The 23,659-nt window shown below is 31.0% G+C and overlaps 1 protein-coding gene across 4 annotated transcripts in view; it reads right to left on the bottom strand.

Annotated features, from left to right (window-relative positions):
* LOC114191621 (ubiquitin C-terminal hydrolase 13-like) overlaps nt 1-15,296 on the bottom strand; it is a 37,942-nt gene extending 22,646 nt beyond the window's left edge. The window contains exons 1-13 of one of the 4 annotated variants that reach the window (XM_085665165.1): nt 15,099-15,296; nt 14,819-14,933; nt 14,083-14,246; nt 13,806-13,963; nt 9,866-10,128; nt 9,552-9,770; nt 9,337-9,445; nt 9,136-9,251; nt 8,799-8,897; nt 8,099-8,208; nt 4,120-4,194; nt 2,826-2,904; nt 2,554-2,700 (exon numbers count right to left, since the gene is read on the bottom strand). In XM_085665165.1, coding sequence (XP_085521291.1) covers nt 2,554-2,700; nt 2,826-2,904; nt 4,120-4,194; nt 8,099-8,208; nt 8,799-8,897; nt 9,136-9,251; nt 9,337-9,445; nt 9,552-9,770; nt 9,866-10,128; nt 13,806-13,963; nt 14,083-14,246; nt 14,819-14,860 — 1,581 coding nt within the window. In that variant the 5' untranslated portion in view covers nt 14,861-14,933; nt 15,099-15,296. The remainder of the gene's footprint in view (nt 1-2,553; nt 2,701-2,825; nt 2,905-4,119; nt 4,195-8,098; nt 8,209-8,798; nt 8,898-9,135; nt 9,252-9,336; nt 9,446-9,551; nt 9,771-9,865; nt 10,129-13,805; nt 13,964-14,082; nt 14,247-14,818; nt 14,934-15,098) is intronic. The other 3 variants (XM_028080916.2, XM_085665163.1, XM_085665164.1) reach the window with 3 other exon arrangements.
* Nucleotides 15,297-23,659: the final 8,363 nt, after the last annotated feature.

Raw genomic sequence — 23,659 nt, 5'->3', positions numbered from 1 at the left:
GGATCCTAATAAGCTTAAGAATTGAACTAAACAAATATCGAAACTCAGTTTATCACTCCTACTCAGTTTGTTGAATGATCTTCGAATTTATGTCATCTTCACATATATTTATATGGCCTGAAACAGTCTCCTCGTGCTTGGTTTAGAAAATTCAGCAGTGTTGTTCAATAGTTTGGCATGTGTCGCAGTGACACGGATCATTCAATTTTATATTGTCACTCCAGTGTTGGATGTATCTACTTAATAGTATATGTTGATGAATTATTCTCACAGGAAGTGACTACCTTGGCATCTCCCTCTTAAAGCAATATCTTTGTTGCCATTTTCAAATCAAAAATCTTGGAAAACTCAGATATTTCCTAGGTATTGAAGTAGCACAATCCAACAGTGTTATTGTCATATCTCAGAAGAAGTATGCATTGGATATTTTGGAGGAAATTGGGTTAATGAATTCTAAAGTTGTAGAAACACCCATAGATCCTAATATCAAACTTCTACTTAATAAGGGGGAGCCTTTCTCAAACGATTAGTTGAAACACCCATAGCTCTAATCCTGTCTTTCATGAGAAGACCATACACATTGAAATTGACTGTCATTTCATTCGAGAAAAATTCTATCAAGAGACATCAAGACTGAGTTTGTCAACTCGAGTTATCAATTTCACTAAGTCTCTTCGAGGACCTAGAATTGACTATCTTTGTAACAAGCTTGGTACATAACGATTTATATGCACCAGCTTAAGGGAGAGTTTTAGATAATGTAGTATTTTCCCTAGTAGTTGAGTCCAGCCCATTCTGTATTTCTGGGCTTGGCCCATTATCACTATAAATAAACTATCGTTTGTGTATGTATGTTTTACACAAGGAAAATTAATCCCTAAAACTAATTTCATGTTATTCAACAAAACAAAACAGTATAAGTTTTAAAGCATATACAAATGCAGATTATGCAGGGTAGGAGATCAACAACTGAATATTACAACTTCCTTGGTGAAAATCTAATGACTTGGAAAGCAAAACACAAAATTTAGTAATTAGATTAAGTGCTGAACAAGAATTTCAAACAATGCCCAAAGATTATGTTAACTTCTATGGCTAAAGATTATATTGGAAGACTTGAAGATAAAGTAGGAGGAACTTAGGAGGTTATATTGTGACAATAAATTTATAATTAGTATAGCCCACCACCCACTGCAACATGATAAAGCTAAAAGTGGACAAACATTTTATTAAGGAACAGCTAGACAGTGGCTTGATTTGCTCTCCCATGTATCTAGTCAGAGTCAACTTGCAAACAAAATCACCAAAGGGATGAATTGCATTAACTTTGAAAGAATTATATTCAAGCTAGAAATGGAGAAAACACTTTCTCAGAGCTTCAAGAGAATATCAAAATCGTAGTGCTGATTGTGTATTTTAGGAAACTTTATAATTTATCCTAGTTGAAATTTAATTATTTATCACGGTCAAAGTTGTATTTCACTATTAATACTAGGTTTATGTACTTAGAAACAATTCATAATCAAAGGGATTTGCCTCCTTAGAAGTAGTGTTCCATATTTCCTTAACAACTTGCAGACTCGTTTATTTATAGGTCTAATGACCTCATAATCGACACAATAAAGTACAATGATATTCCTCCAAATCTGAGAATAATAAATCAATGTATCAATTTTGTACGTAGTAGTAAGTATCGTACGATTTACTATACGAATCGTACTATACAATACGAATCGCTTGAAGACTCGTTTTTTCACTAGTATCGTGTTCATATTCCCCAAATCGTAGCATCCAAGGGCAGTGATGTTACACACGATGGCACCTCCCACGATGGAGATTCTTGTTGCAGTGAATCTCACAATGGCGCCTCTTGTCGTGGTAACTCGCAGTGCAATCCCTTCCAGTTACAAGCATAATAAGCAGTCAGACTTCACGACAATGACGCATCTTTCGATGGCCACCCTCAGTGGCGAGTCTCATAGTACCTGGCAGTGGCATGACCTCAAAGCCAGCCTCATGTGCATATGTGAGTAATGACAGACAACCTAGGAGTTAGTAAATGTGACTTCCAACCTAAATTTTAGTCCATTTTGTTTAAAAAATGTTATACCCCAGTTAGTAAATGTGACTTCCACTAAAACTACTACTGCACTAAAAAAAGACTATGGAAACTATCATTGCAACCAAAAATGTGACTCTCAAAACGTTTATGAATCTTATGATTCACAATACGAAATGATTCACAATACAATAAAGAAGTTCTCCAATTTGTGATATAATTCACGATTCAACTACCATGGCTTTGTATCATCATACAACACTATTGCAACTACCACATTAGCACATCCATGAGCATTCTACTACACACCACATCAACATTTTTGTTAAATATTAGATTTCAAATTAATGGATGAACACAAAAATTGACCAATTAAAATATAAAGGGGTTATCACATATACAAGGAGATAAAATTTTCAAAAATAACGATAATTAAGTAACAAATGCAAATAAGGTAAAAAATATATATAACGTCAATGAATCAAACATCTTACTCTAAGGTGTTCAGCAATGTCATGCTCATCCACATCACAAATTATTTTATCCTTGTCACTTTCCCGTACATAAAGAAGCATATATGCATTTGAGTATTTTGTAAATTTAAAGGTCGAGTTGTTGAACCCTGGATTAGTATGAGGTAACTGTTGACAAAAGAAAAGTAGAATGAAGCAAAGAAAAACTGGCATGGAAAATAAAAACACCAAGTCAAAAGAATAGAAAGAAAAAATATACAACACAAGCCCAACAAAGGCTTTCAAAATACTACCTCCTCTTCACCACCATACTGTTCTTCTAAAGCCCTCTTTTCAACCTCTTTTGTTACCCGTTCGTCATCAAACTTAAACCTGATGCAAGTATTTTTTAAGGTTGGATCACAAACACAAGCAAGTTATGTTTTCCTCTAATTCCATATAAATACATCAAAGTGTGTGGTCAAGATACAGACTCTTTCAAACAAGCATTATATCTAAAAACCATAAACATAGTTGATGAAACTTTTACCAACTAATCAGCCCCGAGGCGGACTTACACAGCTATATACTGTGTAGATGTTAAAACTATGATCGTAATCTGATTTTAGCAAAAAAAAGATCATTGTAAAAGAAAATATTTAATATGTGAATGCACCAGCAACTGACTGACAATTCCAATATTAAAAAGACATAATTGAAAAAGAAGCAACGAGTGAATAAAAATGGAAATAAAATATCAATGGTCTCTTATACTACCATATCACAAAGAAAAATAAAATATTGGTTATTGACACCCAATAAATCATCTAAATAATCTTAGAAAACCATAATAAATCCCTATATCACCCAAAATACATTGATCATCAATTTACAAGACATCCACCATGGATCTCCTATTAAAACACACTGAACACACTTCACAAAACAGAGAAGAAATGCGGGTAGAGAGAGAGAGTAACAGCACAAATGACATGCGTGCTGAGCCTGAAAGTTTATTTCACAATTTTGTGTATCATATAACAGCATACTAGTTATAGTACAAAGGGACTGACTTAGTTAACTTTCCACTAACATACAACATTAAGTGAATTATAAACAACACCTTCAAACGTCTAAAAATTAGATTTAACCAACATGATAAACTTCCAAGAGAATAAATGATAATAATGAAATTGAATGAGTTGAAGAGATTAAATAGTGATGTTTACTGTTCTAGCATCACTAGAGCGGTAAGATGTCATTACAAGTAAAAGATATGTTTGATCTTAGTACTTAAAGAAATATGTACAGCTATGTTAGGGATAATCTTCGTCATCATCCTTATTAGGTTCCCCTACATTCTGTACATTGAATGATTACAAATAATAGACTTACAAGAGTGATTAAAAACATAATTCACAACAGAAAAGCTCTTTTAAACATATGACTCTGATTTTCCTGTTTCATAGTGGCAAATATTACCCTTTGATAATAATCAATTTCATCACATTCCTCGTTTAATAACAATAAACAAGTGCACAAGGAATAGTAAGATGAACATTAATTTATAATACATATACAAATACTGAAAGATTATAAAGATTGTACCACTGGTTTGATAGCGTTGGCCTAATATAAGCATAGTAGTGCCCACCATTCACCCCACTACTGTGAACCAAAACACTGCAAACAAAAAAGTGCAGCCAAGGTTTTTACAGATGTTAACAATGAGGCAAACCTATATAATAACAGCAAACTACATCATAGTTCAGGGCTACTCTACCTCATCAACTAATGCAATAACAAGTAAAATCAATACCAATTATGCAAAAATAGATCAATTATAAATTTAGTCCCAAACAAATTGCACCTCTAAAAGCAAATTCCACGTTCGAGAAGTTTCTTGGCCTGTCACACAATCATCACCAACAATCAATATATTTTATTCCTAAAATTCATCCTCCACTCTACCTCCTCAACATTTTATTCAGAACCTCATTGCAATTATCAACCACAGAGCGATATAGTGTAGGATCGAAAATGATGTCGAGCCACCCTTGGAGAGTTTGCAAGAAGAGGACATAGGAGCAAAGACAAAGTGGGCCTCAATCATCATCGTTTTGTGCAAGAGGTCACAAATATATTTGCCTTGAGTGAAAACTACTAAAGTGGGAGACTAATAACTAATCTCAATACCCAAGAAGACAGCCAAGTTGGTTGAGGGAGAAAGTGGCATTCAATTGATGAGTAAGTTATTGAATAAAATATGTAGAGGTGCCAGTGATAAGAATGTCATCAACATAGACCAAGACGTAAATAATGTGATCATGTTGATGGCAAAAAAATAAGGAGGGATCAGATTTAGTGGAGTGGAAACCAAGAGAAGTAATAAGAGTGGACTTGAGCTTGTCAAACCATTGTCAAGGCGCTTGTTTCAGACCATAGATAGCGTTGTTGAGGTGGCAAACCGAAGATTTGACATGGGCAACCATAGGCATAAAGATAGTCTCATCAAGAGACCCATTGAGGAAAGCATTGTAGACATCCAAGTGGAAAAGGTCCCAACCATGTGTCAAAGATAAAGTGAGGATAACATGAACAGTAACAAGCTTAATAACTGGAGAGAAGGTTTAAAATCAAAGCCTGGAACCTGATTATTAGCAACCAAACAGGCTTTGAACTCGTTAACACTACCATCACTGTTCTGTTTAATGCGAAAAACCCATTTGCAACAAACTACCTTTCAATCAGGACGTAAAGGCACCAAATCCCATGTATTGATGAAGGAGAGCCTCATATTTAGATTTCATAGCAGCGACCCAATTGGGAATTTTAATGGCCTATGAAAACTGGGAAAGTTCAACATTAGTGAGTAATAGTGAAGGACATGTGGGGATTTGTGACAATAGTTTGGGAACATGTTTGCATAGGATGAACATTGGATAGGAGAAAATAAAGGGGAGACTAGAACAAGGAAGCAAAGGAGAACTGTTGGAAGGGGAAGACTAAGATGAAGGTGTGGGAAACAAAGACTCAAGAGAAGGATGACAAGGGGAAACGGTGAATGGGGGAGACAAATTAGGATTATGATCAAAATATTGCTTGGGGAGAGAAGTACAAGCATTGGCGTACGAAAAAAGGAAGTATAGGGAAACCAGAGTTCATTGAAAACAACATCTTTGGAGGTAGAGATGCAGCCAAACTTGGCCAACCAGAGAAAACCCTTTTAAGAGATATAGTACTTGAGAAAGACACATTATTAAGCATGAAAGTAAAGTTTATAATTGTGATAAGGATGAAGGAAAGGAAAACAAAGCACAACCAATGACTTTTAGAAAAAGATAATCCAAGGAACATTGATATAAGACGGTGTAAGGCACTTTAAGCTGCAAGGAAGCAATAGGTAGACATAGCCAACATAAATGTGATCAAGACCTCAAATGTTTAAATTGTTGAATATTTTGATAGCTACCTACAACATGAAAAGAGGCTATAGAATAGGGATCTAAGAACTGGTGGTTTCACGAGTGGACAAAGAAGCAAGCACACCACTGGGAAGAATGGAAGCAAATTAGGGAGGGGCTATGGTAAGAGCAGGAAGTTTGGAGGATGAAGGAGTGGTGGATGTGGGAGGAAAATGCAGAGGTTGATTGGTGGCTGGATCACAAATGACCAAGGATTCATACAATTGAAAAAATGAATTAGCACGGAAATGGTAGACACTAGAAATGTTACCATATTTTAGGAAAATATGGCATTGGAAATTATCAAAGCGACCTCCACGACCTCCACGACCACATCAAGAACCATGAAATTGTTGAGCACCACCACGACGTATAGAAAATAACTATTGTTGTAAGGGGAGGGACGATATGAAAACCAAAGAAATTAGATGGAGCAAAACATTGACGAGTAATGGAGGGAAAAAAGAAAGAGGGATTTCTCCTGTCAGTGCGGACTTCATGCGCAAGAAGAAGAGCCTCCACCTCGATAACGGGAGGAGTTTCAAACTTACTTTAAATCACAAAAATGACAGCAACAAAATCTGGTAGAAGACCTTCAAGAATAGCATCAACATATTCGGTGGTTGAACTAGACAACCAATGTTAGCTAGTTCATTAACAATAGACTTCATGCGACTTAAGAAGTCATGCATGGATTTGTTGCCAAAAGACTGATTTCGACGAAGTTGATGCACACGCTTACGCTATGGTTTGAGTAAAGAAATAATCATTAATATGCTCTCATATAATCATTAATATGCTCTCATACTTGATCAGATTGAACATAACCAATAACACGAGATATGACTCCCTTAGAGATGTTAGACTACAACCAGGCAAGCAAAATTTGTTCTTGGACTGCCCATTCTTCATAGGCATGAATATCCATTAGAGATTTGCGATCATCACTACTACGGAAACAGGAGGGATGATGGGATTGAGAACAAACCGGTGGAATTTGTGAGCCTTGATGACAAGTTCAACATGTTGCTTCTAGTGAAGATAGTTAAGTGTCAAGTTTTTCAGCAACAAAGGTCTGAAAAATATGGCAGGGAGATGGGAGGGAATTTGAACTGGATTTGCATTGTGGATCATCAACCAGTTCTTGATACCAAAATAGAGTTTTAAACAAGAAAGATGAAAAGAATAAATGAAGGGACCAATCGTGTGACTGTTTAAAGTGTGTACTGTATATTATTGGTAAGAAAAAACATAGATACAGTTCTGTTCTGCTAGTCAGAACTAATAGAAAAACAAAGCGGAGTTACAAGCCAGTTATGGACAGTTATTGATGGTTACAAACCAATGCAACCTACGAGAATTAGAAAATAAATTAAAAAGGAAAATAGACAAAGCCATGATAGGACAATTAAAACAAACAACAAACATATAACACTAATACTATCAATTTTGTCAACAACCAAAATCCCAAATGCTTAGGCTGAAGGATAAATACATGTAAACGATTATTACAACTCTAAACAAATTCCTCACAAACGGTATTTGGATATATGCCCAATTAGTTAAACTTCAATTTAGAAGAATAGAATTCCTTGACCACACAAAAAATTGATTCCATGTCAACAGCCAAAAATAAGAAAGATTATACTAACAAGAAAAAGCACATAATAGTTTATAGTCTTTAAGAAAAAGAACATGCTTTTATACTTCTTAACTTTATCCATTAATTGAATTAGTAAAGGCTGCGCTACTAGAAGCCAAGTCATACAGAACATGCCACCAAAATTGTAAGTTAATGATAAATGACTTTATATCCTTTTGATACAATAGTTGGTTGGTAAGTTAATAGACAAATATATCATTTCAACACAATTAGCTTTAACCCTCGAATTAGCTTTAATTCTGCCCACAGTCTTTTTCAAAAGCCTAAATGAGAACTCCACCACTAAATATTTGTTTTAGGTTATACTTGTGGTTTTCTTTTTAAATCATCTACCTTCCCAGTTTCACCACTTCAAGCAGAAGCACAAATGTAGTTTCATGATGCACCACCGCATGCAGTTCAAAAGCAGGTATTGCATAGAAAAACAAATTGCGGCCATAGCATTCACTATGTAAGATACCTGTGAAGTGAATAAAGATTCCGAATACTTCTGTCTGCTTCAGGTGATAGATACTTGCCATTATCCCTATCAAGATCTAGTTGCAAGGGGAACTCATAGCGATCATTGATCTGATGCCAACCAATAACCAAGTATAATAGAGGTGTCAGAAGTAATAGAAAATATTACAAATGGAATAATAAACACAAAAATATTATTATAATAGTATCTGTCCAATGGGGGAAAAATAATCAAGGGAAGAAAGAATAAAACACATCTCAGACAGAAACAACTATATAGTATGTTTTAAATTTCAAGTAACTGCTAGTTAAAATCACTTCACTTTAATTATTAAACAAAGTATACAACAGGATATGGTACAAAATTCCTGGACCAAGCAAGAGAGAAAGCTTACAATAACAATAGAAACTTTGTGAGAAACAAATATTAGTGATAAAAATCAAAGACAAGCCCAAACAAGGCATTTACTCTTTAGAAACCCAATAAAAGCGTACTAAATGTGGTGCATCATTCATTTAATAAAAAGAAAGAGGTTTTTAACTGATAATTTATAATAGAAAATGCTTAACTGTAACTGCAACTGGCAAAGAAAAAATGGTAAAAATTCCTATCAGAATAAAATATTATAAAGTGAAAAAAACAATTATGACAGAGTCACAAGGCAAGGAATATTTTATTGCTTCTTGAATTAAATACCAACCTTTACCATTGTGTCTCGCATAAAATCATACTCAAACCGTTTTAATTGAAGTTGTAGAACAGGTGGGAAATCAATGAACAATACACCCTTCCTAGCATCCTGAAAGACTAATCATAATCACAATCCACGAAAATAATCATCCAGATAATGAACATAAAAATGATAATAACAGCTTCAGCAATCATTCAAGTGAAACAGTAACTACTAAACAAATGCAATTAACAAAATAGAGGAAGATCAAAGAGATGTTTTTCGATAAAACAATGCACTTAGTGAAGTTCAGCCTGATAATAAAAGGCAAAAAAAAAAAAAAAAAGCACAAGGATTCAGGTTTTACCTGTAACCCATGGTGCTCGGCATGATATTTGTTATCACCCTCAAGCCGTTCCACTTCCACATACTTATCAAAAGAAGCATACACATCCTTACAGCCTTTGACATCAAGCTGAAGATCTGTAATAAATATCCAATATTCCATAAGGTCCAATAATATGGAATAATGTGGTAAATAGCAGCATCCTAAAAGAAAAATGCATACCATAAAATGACTCCTTTCTTGTTGATTTATAATCCTCATTGATGCATTCAATATAGTTCATATGGTGGCCTTCAAACAATTTCTGTATAGTGCCTTCTACAACAGTTCCCTGGCAAAGTCAAAATCTCAAGAACATAATAAAAGCACACAAATCCAGAGTAAAAACTACTTTAACAAGACATAACAATAAAACACTATCATAAATAACTCAATACCTTCATTTTGTCTTCTAGCTTCTCACAAAGAACCCTATTAAGTTCTTGCACATCATGCTGCATGAATGAATCATGTGTATCCCATCCGAAAGACTTGGTTAACTCTTTCGTTGCTACACTAGTTTCACTGTACTGCAATTTGTAAAACAAACTCTGTAATGCAAGAGGTATGCTCCTTGATGGCAAATCATTTTCAGTCGTGGGCATATGGTACACAGCCTGCAAAAGCAATTCTATACATGAGCTAATTTCAAATATAACTGCTTGCCCTTTTAAAAAATAAGACCTTACAAATGTATATAACATTAGCTAACCTTCCGAAAATAAGAAATGTGGTACAGTGTTTGAAGCAGGGAATTCATATAACAAGTAGCTCCTTGGTTTTTTAATCCAACATAACCAGTTTCCTTCTTTGAGTCATATGACCAGTCCATGTCTTTACGCACAGTAATGTCAGCCTCAACTATACATGTATCATTCACAAGATAACCTCTAGCCGAATCATAAAATTGAGCAAGTGGCATGAAATTAAGGAAACCCCAATCGCACTCACGCGCATGGAACTGATGATGAGATTCTGGAATATGTAAAAGCAATCAAATTTAACTTTCTGAATAAGAAAATGAGAGAGAGGGAGCTACAGAAAGTGTTGCCAAAGCAGATGATAAAACATTATGGATTACACAAAACTAGTTAAAGTTAGAGAGTTAAGAAACAAAAACCAACATAACTGTGTGATAGATTTGGATTTTTCAGGGGAACCAAGAAAAATCCTATGTTGTAAACGGAAGCCCAATGGTAGAATAAACTTCATGCAGAGAATTAGTTACAGAGAGAATATATTTTCTGAATGATGATAATTTCCTTTTTTATTTGCCCCGTAGACCTACTAATATGCACAGGTATTACATCCTACCAATACAATCTTGAATATTCTACCAACCCATGTCAACTTTTAATAACAGAAACAATCTAACAAGCTTAGCACAAACTCACCAAGAGAAAACTTCTAACATAGTAAAAATACAAAATTACTGTGGTATTGATATGAAAATAACACATACAGAATGAAATACTCGGTAGTTGTTACAGTAAGTAATTAACTGTCTAACCTCCCAAAATATCAGAGAAAGAAATCTGGTAAAGAAACAATGCGTTCAGAAGACTGGATTATTTTTAAAGACTATTTCAATAATCCAAAATACATACTATCTTTATAATTGAATATGTGAAAATAGGTTTTCTTTTTTGTTTTATATGTGAAGATAAATTATTTTGTTAGAATTGTTGTCAAAAATAGTTGTTTCTTTTATAGTAAAATTAAAAAAAAAATGATATAGAATTACTTGTAGTAGTTGGTTTGTATTTAAAAGAAACAATTGTTGGGAATAAAATGGAAAACAAAAGTAAACTCAAAAATGTAATTTGTTAGCTTTTAAAACTCCAAAATTTACTTTATCACAAAAGAGGATCTTTGTTAAAGATTGTAAATTTGGATTATAATCTATCTAAATTACCAAACAAGTTTGATTAGAAAAAGTAACACTGGTAGCTTTTTCCAATCAATCAGAATAAAAGTTTAAAAACTAAATCCATCCAAATGTGCTTTAACGTGATTCTAAGACAATATAAACACATGGAAAAGATAAAATAAGAAGATTTTAAGTTTCTTGATAACATGAAACCTCTGAAAGTTAAAGTTCCAAACACATTTGACACGGATCCTTTGATATCCTCCAACAGAATATCCTCCCAAAGGCTGATAAAAGAATCATCAAACATATCCAAAGCATTATGGACTTACTTATTACAGGATACAAAACTAAGATAGAACACGATAAGGTAAAGGCAAAATAAGCCTTAACCATATCCAATGTTTGACACGCACCATGATAAGGCCCACATAATAATAAGTTGTGGTAGTGATGCTCATAGTGATAGTAGTGACAAGAGTAATGATAATGGTGACAATGACAGAACTTCTTAAAAAGTGATTTTAGGTCTAAATAAACCTCACAATTTTGACTTGTATCATGAGGTTTACACTAATTTATATCCTATTATTTTGTCATATCTCTAGTTAATGTGTGATCTATGGTCTAATAGGAAGTAGTACAATAGACTCACCAAATCTTATTAGGATAGGGTTCAATACCATCTTTGATAGTAGATTTAGACCTACCTTAACCCAAAAAAACTAACTTGTAAAGTGTGGTTTACACCCACTTATATGATATAATTTGGTCATACATAACTCTAGTTAATACGGGATATCCGGAAAAGAAAAATGACAATAACAAGATCGTAGCACTAACAACGCTGGTAGTTGTTATGACAAGTGAGGGTGGCCAAAACGGAACAGTGAGACAAGGAGGATGGTGGCAGTTGTGGTGATAGTGGTTATAATAGAGGTGAAGTGGTGAGATAGTAAGAAAGAGATCAACTACTCTATCATGCTGCCTTATAAAAGGTAAAATTGGAATTATCAAATGTGTACACCAAAAAGGGAATCCTCTTTATATATAGGTATAAATTCATTACTCTCATTCTTATATATATGTATATATATATATATATATATATATATATATATATATAAATGTTCACTCTCAAAAGGAAAAAAGTAATCAAAATCTCATCCACTAATAATCATTAGTAATAAAAAGTAATTGTACTTTAATAAACTTAAATTTGATCATAGTAGTCAATAACAGTAGGAGGATAACCACTATTCTGAATTTTTTTACCAGGTCAATGAACCTCTAACATATATTAGCTTTCAAATATACGTTTATAAACATTTAGTTTGTATTATATAACTATGTTATTGCTTAACAATATTTTATATTCTTTTTACTTTATTATTTTATTATATATATATATATATATATATATATATATATATATACATATATTAATATTTTTTAAAATAAAAATAAGAATGATAAAACACAAAACTTTTATTTTTACTCACTTATAAGATTTAATGTATACTAATACACTATTTAGATTTTTCTATAATTTAGCTTATTTTATTATAAATTATGTTTTAGTTACTTTTTATTAATATTACGTGGTTTATTATACATTTTCATTACTATTATTTTTAATTTTAATTTTTAATTTATCATATCAGATAATATGTTTTATTTAGTTTACTAGATTATTTAGTTTACTATATATTATATTATGCTTTAAATAGTTTTTTTTCTATTTTTTAATATTATATTTTTTTTATTATTATTATTATGTAACTCATAATATTATATCATAAATAATTAAAAACAATTCTTAAGTAACAAGTGAAAACCCACCCATGTTGGTATGAAATTGGACAGAACTTCAAACAAATCAGAAAGGAGAGAAACACATCCAGTAACCATAAGGACCAGACACATCATGTTCTCCATAATGCCTATAACAGATGAAAAATAGAAGTGTGGGAAGAGTTCGGCATAGTGGATTTCACTTGGGCTTCAGAGTCGCAGTACCAAATCTCTAAAACATTAAAAGATATAAAAATAAAATCATAAGATATTTCAAAGATTTTTTATACTCTCCCTTGACCCGTAAGTAAAAAACATAAAAATTGAGTTATGCCAAAAACAATAGTTGGAAAAACAACTCAGGGATATTAGAGAATTGCTATAAAGATTGTCACACAGCCAGAAAGGCCATCAGCTGAGACGAATTTCTTGGCAAGAAAAGCACGGTCTTGTCAAGAGTCTTGACTACACAAGAGAGAGTTTTATAATTGAATAATCGAACCTAGACCTATGAAACCATAAACCAGGAATGATTAATCAATTACAAACAATTTATATTTCAATTGATCATCTCTCCTTACACCAAATTATCTGATTATGGTGACCTGATTAAATTATAATCTGCAATAACTCCAAGCAAACAATTAAAAAATAAAAGATTTTATTGCCTGCCTGCAATCCCCAGGTCCATCAGTTTGCTTCTTAAATGAAATTGCAAAACAGTAACTTCATTCACATCAAATAATTAATATGAATTAAATGAATAATTCTGGCATCATTTTCACAAAACCCAATCCCCAATTTTTTTAGGTCTGCCACAGAGATCTCTACCTTAAATTATTAACTGCCCACAAACAGAACCACTATGTTAGTTCTCACAAACATATAATATCCCATATTAGAAAGAGGAATATAATTTTTGCTACATTACTTATTCAACTTGGAAAAGAGAAAAATGTTCAAAGAATACGGTCTGCAGCGATATTACCTTTTCTTATTGAAAAATTACTATGAATTTGATTAACAACAGTCAAGCTGAATTGTGCATGTTTACTCCAACCATAAGGCAAATTAGCTGCATCTGCAACATCTACATACATTGAAAGATGGTCAACACTGTTCCCCTTGGAAAAGATAAGAACCCGCCTGCTCATTTAAACTGATGTCAGTGAGGACAACAACATTCATAATAAGGATAACTTGACACGCATATATAGATGTAAGTAACATTAGACATCGATGGATAGGGGTGGAAATGGACATACCAGTTAAAGCCCCCTACACAGAAAACATCAGAAAAGACTTTGTTAGGAAGTTTTGAAAAATTGTCAATGGTCCAGGTGAATTTCGCAGATGGTGTATCATCCATTGTTGGAGCAGCCACTGTACTCATGCTTTCTGCTGCTGAAATTGAAAAAGTAAAGAAACACTATACAAAAAAATAAGAATATAAATAAACATAATGACTACTCAGTTAGACCAAATATTTAAATAAAAGTTTGTTAATTTCACAAACCACATGGAAGGAAGAGTCCCAAAAATTACCTTACCCATCCATCCCAATCAAAAGGAAGCACCGCTTAAAATAACGCTTATACTCAGACCTCAAAAAACATAGCAACTTCAAATGCTACCTCACAACACATAACATTAATCCTAATAATAAAATCAACACAAGACATCAAATCACCATAGGTCACTGCTTGCATTTTGCATTCATTCATTCAACCCAACCAACCTTTACGCACTCACACTAACCTTAGTGCATGTAGCTCAATCGTCACCAGCCCACACTATAAGAAAAACATTTTCCATTTCATTGCTCATTACAAAAATGCCGCCCTATTTCACTCGAATTCCTATTTCTAAACATTCATAAAGAATTGCACCAGTCACTTCCCATATGTTCACACATTATGATTAAATAAACAAATTCAGAGTGATGCAACCACTCATTCACTGACTCTTCAAATATGAGCATTATCGAAATTCAAGAATTACCTTCCATAGGTTGAGGACCGGAAGGAACCTCCATCTCATCATGCGGCTGCTGCTGCGGCTCCGGCTCCGGCTGCTGCTGCGGTTGCGGTTGCGGCTGCGGCTGCGGCTGTTGATGCTTCATGCAACGCAACAAAATGAAACATGTACGTCAAAACCCTAGCAATCTTCCAACAGACAAACCGAAAAATAAAGATGAAAAGAAATAGAACCAAAAACAGGATAAAGAACGCAATCAAATTGAATTGAAACGTAAAAGAAATAAAAGCAATAATTCCGTTACATCGAATGGAGGCGGAGTCATTAGAGTCATGTTGAAAGATAGAGACGCAGAAAATCATAAACCAAGAATCGTAATGTATATAAAGGAGAGGGGGAAGAGGACGAGTCAGAGCGAGTGATGGAAAGAAAGAAACAGTGACTTCAGTAAGAAGGGTTGCTTTAGCACCGAAGAGGATGTTTCCGGAATTTCGTAGCAATAAACCCCATTCTGAGTTTTACAAAGGATACAGTATTTGTATACGTACTTTCTTTTCTTTCTATTTTTTTTATCAAGACTAAGTTTTAATTTTATTTTTTTTATTTATAGAATCACATACATTTGCTTTTATATAATTAAAATTTATGATAATTAAATATAATATATAGATGGCGTTTCAATATCCCTGATTTATAACCATTAATAATAAGAATTATATTTTACAGTTATTTCTTGTTATATACTTTTGTTATCTCAGCTTACCTTTTACGTCTTTATATTTATTAATCATCTTTTTACTTTTTATTATAAAAAATAACTGCATATAAAATTGAAATTATTTTATTTTACAATTACATTTATGATTTTCATGTAAAATTAAAATATCCTATAACTTATTTTATCATAATTTTAAGGTTGTATTTTTATAATTATTTTTTTATATACTCTTTTCAGCTCTCTTACCTTTCTATCTTTACGGTACATTCATTAATTAACTTTTTAATTTCCATTAAAACTGTCCATAAAAATTGAAATGCTTTTGTTTCATAGTTATAATCATAATTTTAAATATAAATTAAAATATTTTATTATAATTTTTCTTTTATTTTGATAAAACTTAGAGGTGTCCCTATTGTTCAATTATAATATAATAAAATTCATAAAAATTATTTACAATTAACCTTTTATATATATATATATATATATATATATATATATATATATATATATATATATATATATATAACTTATAATATAAATTTTAATAATACTTTTTAATTAATTTTACCACCAAAAATATTTTTATTTTGTATTAGCATAAAAAAATGGAAATCGCAACATTTCCAGTAGTGTTAATAATAAGTGTTTATTTCATTTTATTTAATCAATTTTATAATGAAAATGTTTTCGATATATAAATTTAACAGAGAAGAAATAAGTATGCTGACTATTAAAGAAATTGTATAATTATCGAGAACAACACATAATATGGTAAAAAAGAGGCTATATTTTGTGTTTAAAATATAAGATTTTTCTTCAAAGAAAATATTTTAAAAATGCATATAATTCGATCGTAAACAATTTAAATGTTATATATTTTAATTTTTTAGAATTATAAAAAAAAAATTATCCATGACTTATATAAGTTCGAATAAATCAACATGGCATAGAATATTAAGTTTAAATACATTTTCAGTCTTAATTTTCATCGATATATTTCAAATTGGTTCCCCAATTAGGATCCAAACTTTTAAAAATTGATATAATTTTCTCATTTCCGTTAAAATTGTACTAACAATATTAAATATATGTCACTTGTCAAATCAATGTTTTGTCACATGACAATGACAATGTCACGTCTTAATGTCAGTGTCACATATCATCATCAAAGGCACGTGTCATTGTCTTATATTGAAACTAGTAGTATTTATATGTGTTATTTTAATTCAAGGTTAAAATACCTTTTTGGTCTCAATTTTCGTTAAATTTTTTCAAAGAAGTCCTAATTTTGGTTTTGTGTTCAAATAGGTCCCAATTTTCGTCAATTTTGTTCAATTGGGTCCTTTTTTGCTAACACCGTTTAAACATTAACGGTCATGAACAGTGACTGTCACGTGTCACTTCGTGGTTTTTTTGAATTTCTTTTTAATTGTTTTTAAATTTTTTTTTTAATTGTCCACATGTCAACCCAGTAGCGTGCCACGTGTCAAAGTCAATGTTCTAAATTCAATTTGGTCCCTATATTTGTTATTTTTGTTCAATTAGGTTCCAATTTTTGTTAACATTAACCAATTTGGTCCCTCTCCAAATTAAAACCAAATTTAATTTTTATATTAAAATTCACATATTTTATTAAATATTTTTATATAATATATTAAAATTCACATCATTATAACTTTGATATAAAAATTAAATTTGGTCACATCTTCGATAGGGACCAAATTGGTTAATGTTAACAAAAATTGGGACCTAATTGAACAAAATTAACAAATATAGGGACCAAATTGAATATAGAATATTGACTTTGACACGTGACACACTACTAGATTGACACGTGGACATTTAAAAAAAAACAAAATAAACAAAATAAAAAATTCAAAAAAACCACGAAATGACACGTGACACGCTCCTGGGTTGACACATGTACACTTAAAAAAATATTAAAAACAATTAAAAAAAATAAAAATAAAAATAAAAAAATTCAAAAAAAACCACGAAGTGACACGTGGCAGTCACTGTTCATGGCCGTTAATGATTTAAACGGTGTTAGTAAAAAAGGACCCAATTGAACAAAATTGACGAAAATCGGGACCTATTTGAATACAAAACCAAAATTAGAACTTCTTTGAAAAAACTTGACGAAAATTGGGACAAAAAAGGTATTTTAACCTTAATTCAATTCACTTCCAATTTTGTTTTTTTTTTTAAATAAGACAATGTTGGTCTTTTGGCAAGCGTACCAAAAGTCAATTGTAGTATAATGATTTTAAGTAGGAGTGTCGAACCCACAAGGAACGAATTCAGTGAAAATTAATAATTATCTCAATCAACATATGTACAAAGATTTTAATTTGATTTGTCATTGACTATAGCATAAAATTAATACAGTAAAAGCGGAAAAGTTTAGAAAACTTCAGTAAAAGAAAATGGGATTGAATTTCATCTATCTCCCTTGTCTGTAATCTAGATGAATATAACACATAACATCTGAAAATACCAATATTGATGCAACACTCAAAAATCATTTATACCGATCTCTCACATATAAATTCATAAGATTAGTTCCCTAAATATTGATTCCTCACATATTCAACAAACTATCCAACATTACGGTCGAGTGTTAAAAGCAATTGATATATTAAGATTTATTCCTAGCATCACAGTATATCAAATATCATTGTTCAAATCAGATTTTGAGAAATACTTTCCAGTCAGATCTGAAAATCAAAATCAAAATATTTATTGATCAGATATAATCAAACATTAAGAACAGAACAATAATACCAATATTGAGTAAAAACAGAAAGGCTATATATAATATCACCAAATTACATCCAAGTTCGAGTAGATTACATTCAATCATAAGGAGGAAGATTAGCCATTCATGGAAGCCATTAAAACCTACAAACTAAAGAAGAAGAAGAAGAAGAAGAAGAAGAAACCAATGATTTGTGCTCTGCTCGTGGTCGCAGCTCCAACAGGTCTGTAGTTCTTCTCCAAAAATCCCCAACTGCCTCACTCTTCTAATTCAAGGAGTATATATACTCCACGAAGTCTCGCTTGAGCCACTCATTCTCGCTTAGGCGAGATAGAGTTCTTCAGGTTGAAGAAAGGTCTCGCTTGGGTGACCACATTCTTGCTTAGGCGAGAATTGCAAAAATGTTAATGGCTTCTTCACAAAATCTCGCTTAGGCGAGCTCAAGCTCGCTTGAACGAGAAAGGCAACAAGTGTCTCGCTTAGGCGAGATGACTTTGGCTTGGGTGAGCATGTTCTGGCTTGAGCGAAACATCTTTGATTTGAACGACCTTGGCAAAATTTCTTACCTATTTTCTCTGTTTCTTGCTTTCTCCTTTGCTCCTCTTAAGTTCTTTCCTCTTTCTACTCCACACTACCTGAAATTTACACAAAATAGGTATCAAGTGACTTCTTTTCAACAAAAACTTTAGAACATGTGACTAAAGATCATTTTACTTAAATTAGGGGAATCTAAATTAAATGAACACAAGTTAAAAGCATAAGTGCCAAACTTTTCTATAAATCTTTAATGAATTTTGGCACTTATCAACTCCCTCCAACCTAGCATCTTGCTTGTCCTCAAGCAAAGTAACAAGATCAAACAGCCAATCAAAACTTAAGTTCTGAAATTGGTTATTAAGAAATCATTTTCACAGTTCCTGACCAGACAACTTTTGCATTCCAAACTACAAATTCAAAATCAAAAGCAAATGGTGAATTCAATTATTAAACAATAGTAGAATAAGAGTGCAGTCATTTTTTCAGGAAAACCAATTGTAAAAACAAATGATTCTAACCAAGAAAATTCTCTCTTAAATCTCACATGCATGTGTTTTTCTCATTTTCCACTGAAATTGAACAAATCAAAATTGCCAGTCATTTTCAATCCAACCACAAACACACATTCAGCATGGATGGATCTTAAGGTCTTTTCAAGGTTGTAATGAGGCTATGCTTTCAAAGAATTATGGTTTTTCAAGATCACAAAAGCATAACTTAGAAAAAAGAGCATAACTACTAAAGAGTGAATTATAATACTCAACCTTTTTCTTCCTTGAGTGCAATTCTATCTACCAATTACCCTTACAATTCAATAAAATGCACATATGCTCTCTATCCCTAAGTGTGCAAAGGGAAAGAATAATAATTTAAGTTAAGGTTAAGGTGCATAATTCAAACAATTAGGCTCAAATGAGCTATCTACAAAGGATGATTATTTACAAGTTGGTTATTTGACACTGAGTTATAAATTCAACAAAATTGCCTTAATCCTCTCTATGCTTCAAATGTAATGTAAAATTGAAAGTATTTTATTTTACAATTACATTTATGATTTTCATGTAAAATTAAAATATCCTATAACTTATTTTATCATAATTTTAAGGTTGTATTTTTATAATTACTTTTTTATATACTCTTTTAACCTCTCTTACCTTTGTATCTTTACGGTACATTCATTAATTAACTTTTTAATTTCCATTAAAACTGTCCATAAAAATTGAAATGCTTTTATTTCATAGTTATAATCATAATTTTAAATATAAATTAAAATATTTTATTATAATTTTTCTTTTATTTTGATAATAACATTATTTTGTAATATAATAAAATTCATAAAAATTATTTACAATTAACCTTTTATATATATATATATATATATATATATATATATATATATATATATAACTTATAATATAAATTTTAATAATACTTTTTAATTAATTTTACCACCAAAAATATTTTTATTTTGTATTAGCATAAAAAAATGAAAATCGCAACATTTCCAGTAGTGTTAATAATAAGTGTTCATTTCATTTTACTTAATCAATTTTATAATAAAAATGTTTTCGATATATAAATTTAAAAGATAAGAAATAAGTATGCTTACTATTACATAAATTGTATAATTATCGAGAACAACATATAATATGGTAAAAAAGAGGCTATATTTTGTGTTTAAAATATAAGATTTTTCTCGAAAGAAAATATTTTAAAAATGCATATAATTCAATTATAAACAATTTAAATGTTATATATTTTAATTTTTTAGAATTATAAAAAAAAAATTATCCATGACTTATATAAGTTCGAATAAACTCTTTTCATCTTGTATAACATGAAAATCATCTCATTTAACGTGAATCGAAAAAGGGTTTTGTAAATGTAAAATAAAAAAACTTTAAAAAACATATATAATATAAATCAACATGGGTACAGAATATTAGGTTTAAATACATTTTTACTCTTAATTTTCATCAATATATTTCAAATTGGTTCCCCAATTTATTTTTTTTGTTTCAATTAGGATCCAAATTTTTAAAAATTGATATAATTTTCTCATTTCCTTTAAAATTGTACCAACAAAAATTAAATATTAGATTAAATATGTTTTTAGTCCCTAAAGTTTCAATGAAATTTAGAATTAGTTTCTCTTCAAAAATTTTAATCAATTTAGTCCTTCATCTTTAAAAATGTGTGAATTTAGTTCTTTTAACCCAATTTTGTTAAGTTTATCTGACGTTTCAAGCACATTTCATGATAGTATTTGAATTCTTTATACCGTTTGACACATTTTTGCTTCAATGTTAACTCAAATATTATCATAAAATGCGTTTAAAATATCAAATAAACTTAACAAAATTAGGTAAGAAGGACTAAATCCATGCATTTCTAAAAATGAAAGACTAAATTGGTATAAAATTTCGAAGAGAGACTAATTCCAAAATTTACTGAAACTTGAAGGACCAAAAATATATTTAACCCTTAAATATATGTCACTTGTCAAATCAATGTTGTGTTACATGACAGTGACAATGTCACGTCTTAATGTCAGTGTCACATATCATCATCAAAGTCACGTGTCATTGTCTATATTGAAGGTAGTACTATTTATAGGTGTTATTTTAATTTAATTCACTTCCAATTTTGTTTTTTTAAATAAGATAATTTTGCATTTCTCCAAATTAAGAATAAATTTAATTTTTATATAAATGTTATAACTATGTTTTTATTAAAATCCATTTTTATCAAATATTTATGAAAATATTTTTAAACTAATTATAATCTTATTAAAAAAATACTTTTATTAACATATGTGATGTGAATGTAAAACCCTATAATTGTTATAAACAAATAGTGAGACTCGATTGTTTTAATATTAAAATATTTTAGTATAAATAGAATTGTTATAAACGAATTTCATTATTTTAAAACACACTATCTCATTAAAAATAAACTATTTTTATAACAATAGGGACACTATCTTCTTTTTTGCTCGTTTGTTTGAAGATCGAAGATTGCTAGGATGATCCTCTTGACAAACTTTTCCTTTATGTTCGATTAGTTTATTCAATTGTGTAAAGTTTTCCTGTGGGTCTTCTCTATTTTGTCTTGCATGAAGTCTTTCTTTTGATTGCATGTGTCGTTTGAGTCATCAATAATATGTCTCTCTACTGATCAGTGAACATAAAGTTATGTTATGATCATTATTGTGATGTTTCTATGTGTAGATAGAGCATCATATAAGTTGGAGGTGTAGTTGTTGTCTTAGAGCTTTAGGGTGGTTCTGTCAAGGTAAGGAAAACTAGTTTTTTGTTGAATTTATCATCTTGGTAGTTAATTGTGATGCGATTTGTTGAATTAATGAGTTATATGTTGAACTGTTTGATGTGATTTGTTGAATTCATGAGTTGTATATTGAATTGTTTGATGTGGTTTGTTGAACTACTTGATTTTAACCTATGTTTGGTCTTGATTTGGGGAAAAGTTTGGATTTGTGTCTTGAGAGATTGGGTATCAGATTTAAACTCTTTAAAATCATTTGGAATAAAAACACTAAAGGAAAGGTGTCCAATTGGTCAATTGTTGTTTCTGATACACTATCACGTGCAGTTACAGTGTCGTCTGGTGGTAGGCTACAGGTGGTAGGCTACTGACATGGTGTCGCCAGGCACCACTTTTGGATCGTCAAGTGTTAGGAATCAGTGGATTCCAGCGTCGAGAGCTATCTTATTTTTCCTATATGTGTTCCATTGGTGAAATGAAGATTCTTGCTTCATTAACCATCATATCGAGTTAAAATTTTGATAATTGATCTTAGACATATGAATCCTCAATTTTACCAATGGGATCTTTGTTTTGAAGTTTGTGATTAAACAAATGATTTTCACCCTTTTGATGTACTTTATATATGTATATGTTGAGATTGTAATTCATTGAAATGAAATTACTGATATGTGAATATGAAAATGTGATTAAAGATGTATATGATTGGTTTATATTATGAAAGAAAGGTATGTGGTGAACTGTTTTAAGGTATTTCCTAGGGAGGAAATCCGACTGGTGATGTATTTCACTAGGATGTTCCTTGATAGTCAATATTGTTCCATCTTTTGTGAAGCTATCCTAAACTATACTAGCTATTCATACTCACGTAGTGGAGAATGGTTAGGTTGTGAGAGTAGTAAGAGGTTTTGTCATAAGGATGATTCCGTTATTCTTATGAATATGAAGAGGATTAACCATCTATGTGGTAGCTCGGTAGAACAGGTTATATCACCACAGGTGCATAGCTTCACTAGTTTGATACAAGTATCCAGATAATATTGAGTCTAGAAGAGTTTAGTTTATAATATGACATGAGTAGTGATTGTGTTGTATATTTTGAAATAAAAACTTATATGCATATGAAATGTTTTAAAGTGATTTTGTATATTTTATTCAATTAGCTTACTATTGCACTATGTGTCTTGTGTTATTCGTCTTTTCTTTTGCAATGATTACCATATTGGTGTGAACTAATGAAAATGCATATGTAGTGGTACCTCTAGTGGTTGAGGAGCCATCAGTTTGGACGATCAAACGATATTAGATGCTGTTATATATAGTTTGGTCATAGAAGTATAGCACATTAGATGGAGGATGTATATGCGGGATATTATAATTATCCTATATGATATCACTGTACTAAGATACAATATACATTGAATTAAATGTTTTCAAATATTATAATGAAACTTTATATTTTATTAGTTTTGAGCTACTAAAATAGGATATTACATCGAATACTTTTATTAATTATTTTATAATTATATAAGTTCATTAATAATTATATTCCAATAAATTCAAT

The sequence above is a fragment of the Vigna unguiculata genome, chromosome 7 (genome assembly GCF_037176805.1).
Source record: "Vigna unguiculata cultivar grain cowpea cultivar isolate G323 ecotype 2 chromosome 7, ASM3717680v1, whole genome shotgun sequence".
In the NCBI taxonomy this organism is placed as follows: domain Eukaryota; kingdom Viridiplantae; phylum Streptophyta; class Magnoliopsida; order Fabales; family Fabaceae; genus Vigna; species Vigna unguiculata.
Note: the sequence above shows the minus strand (reverse complement) of the source record. Positions and strands in the feature narration are given on the sequence as shown.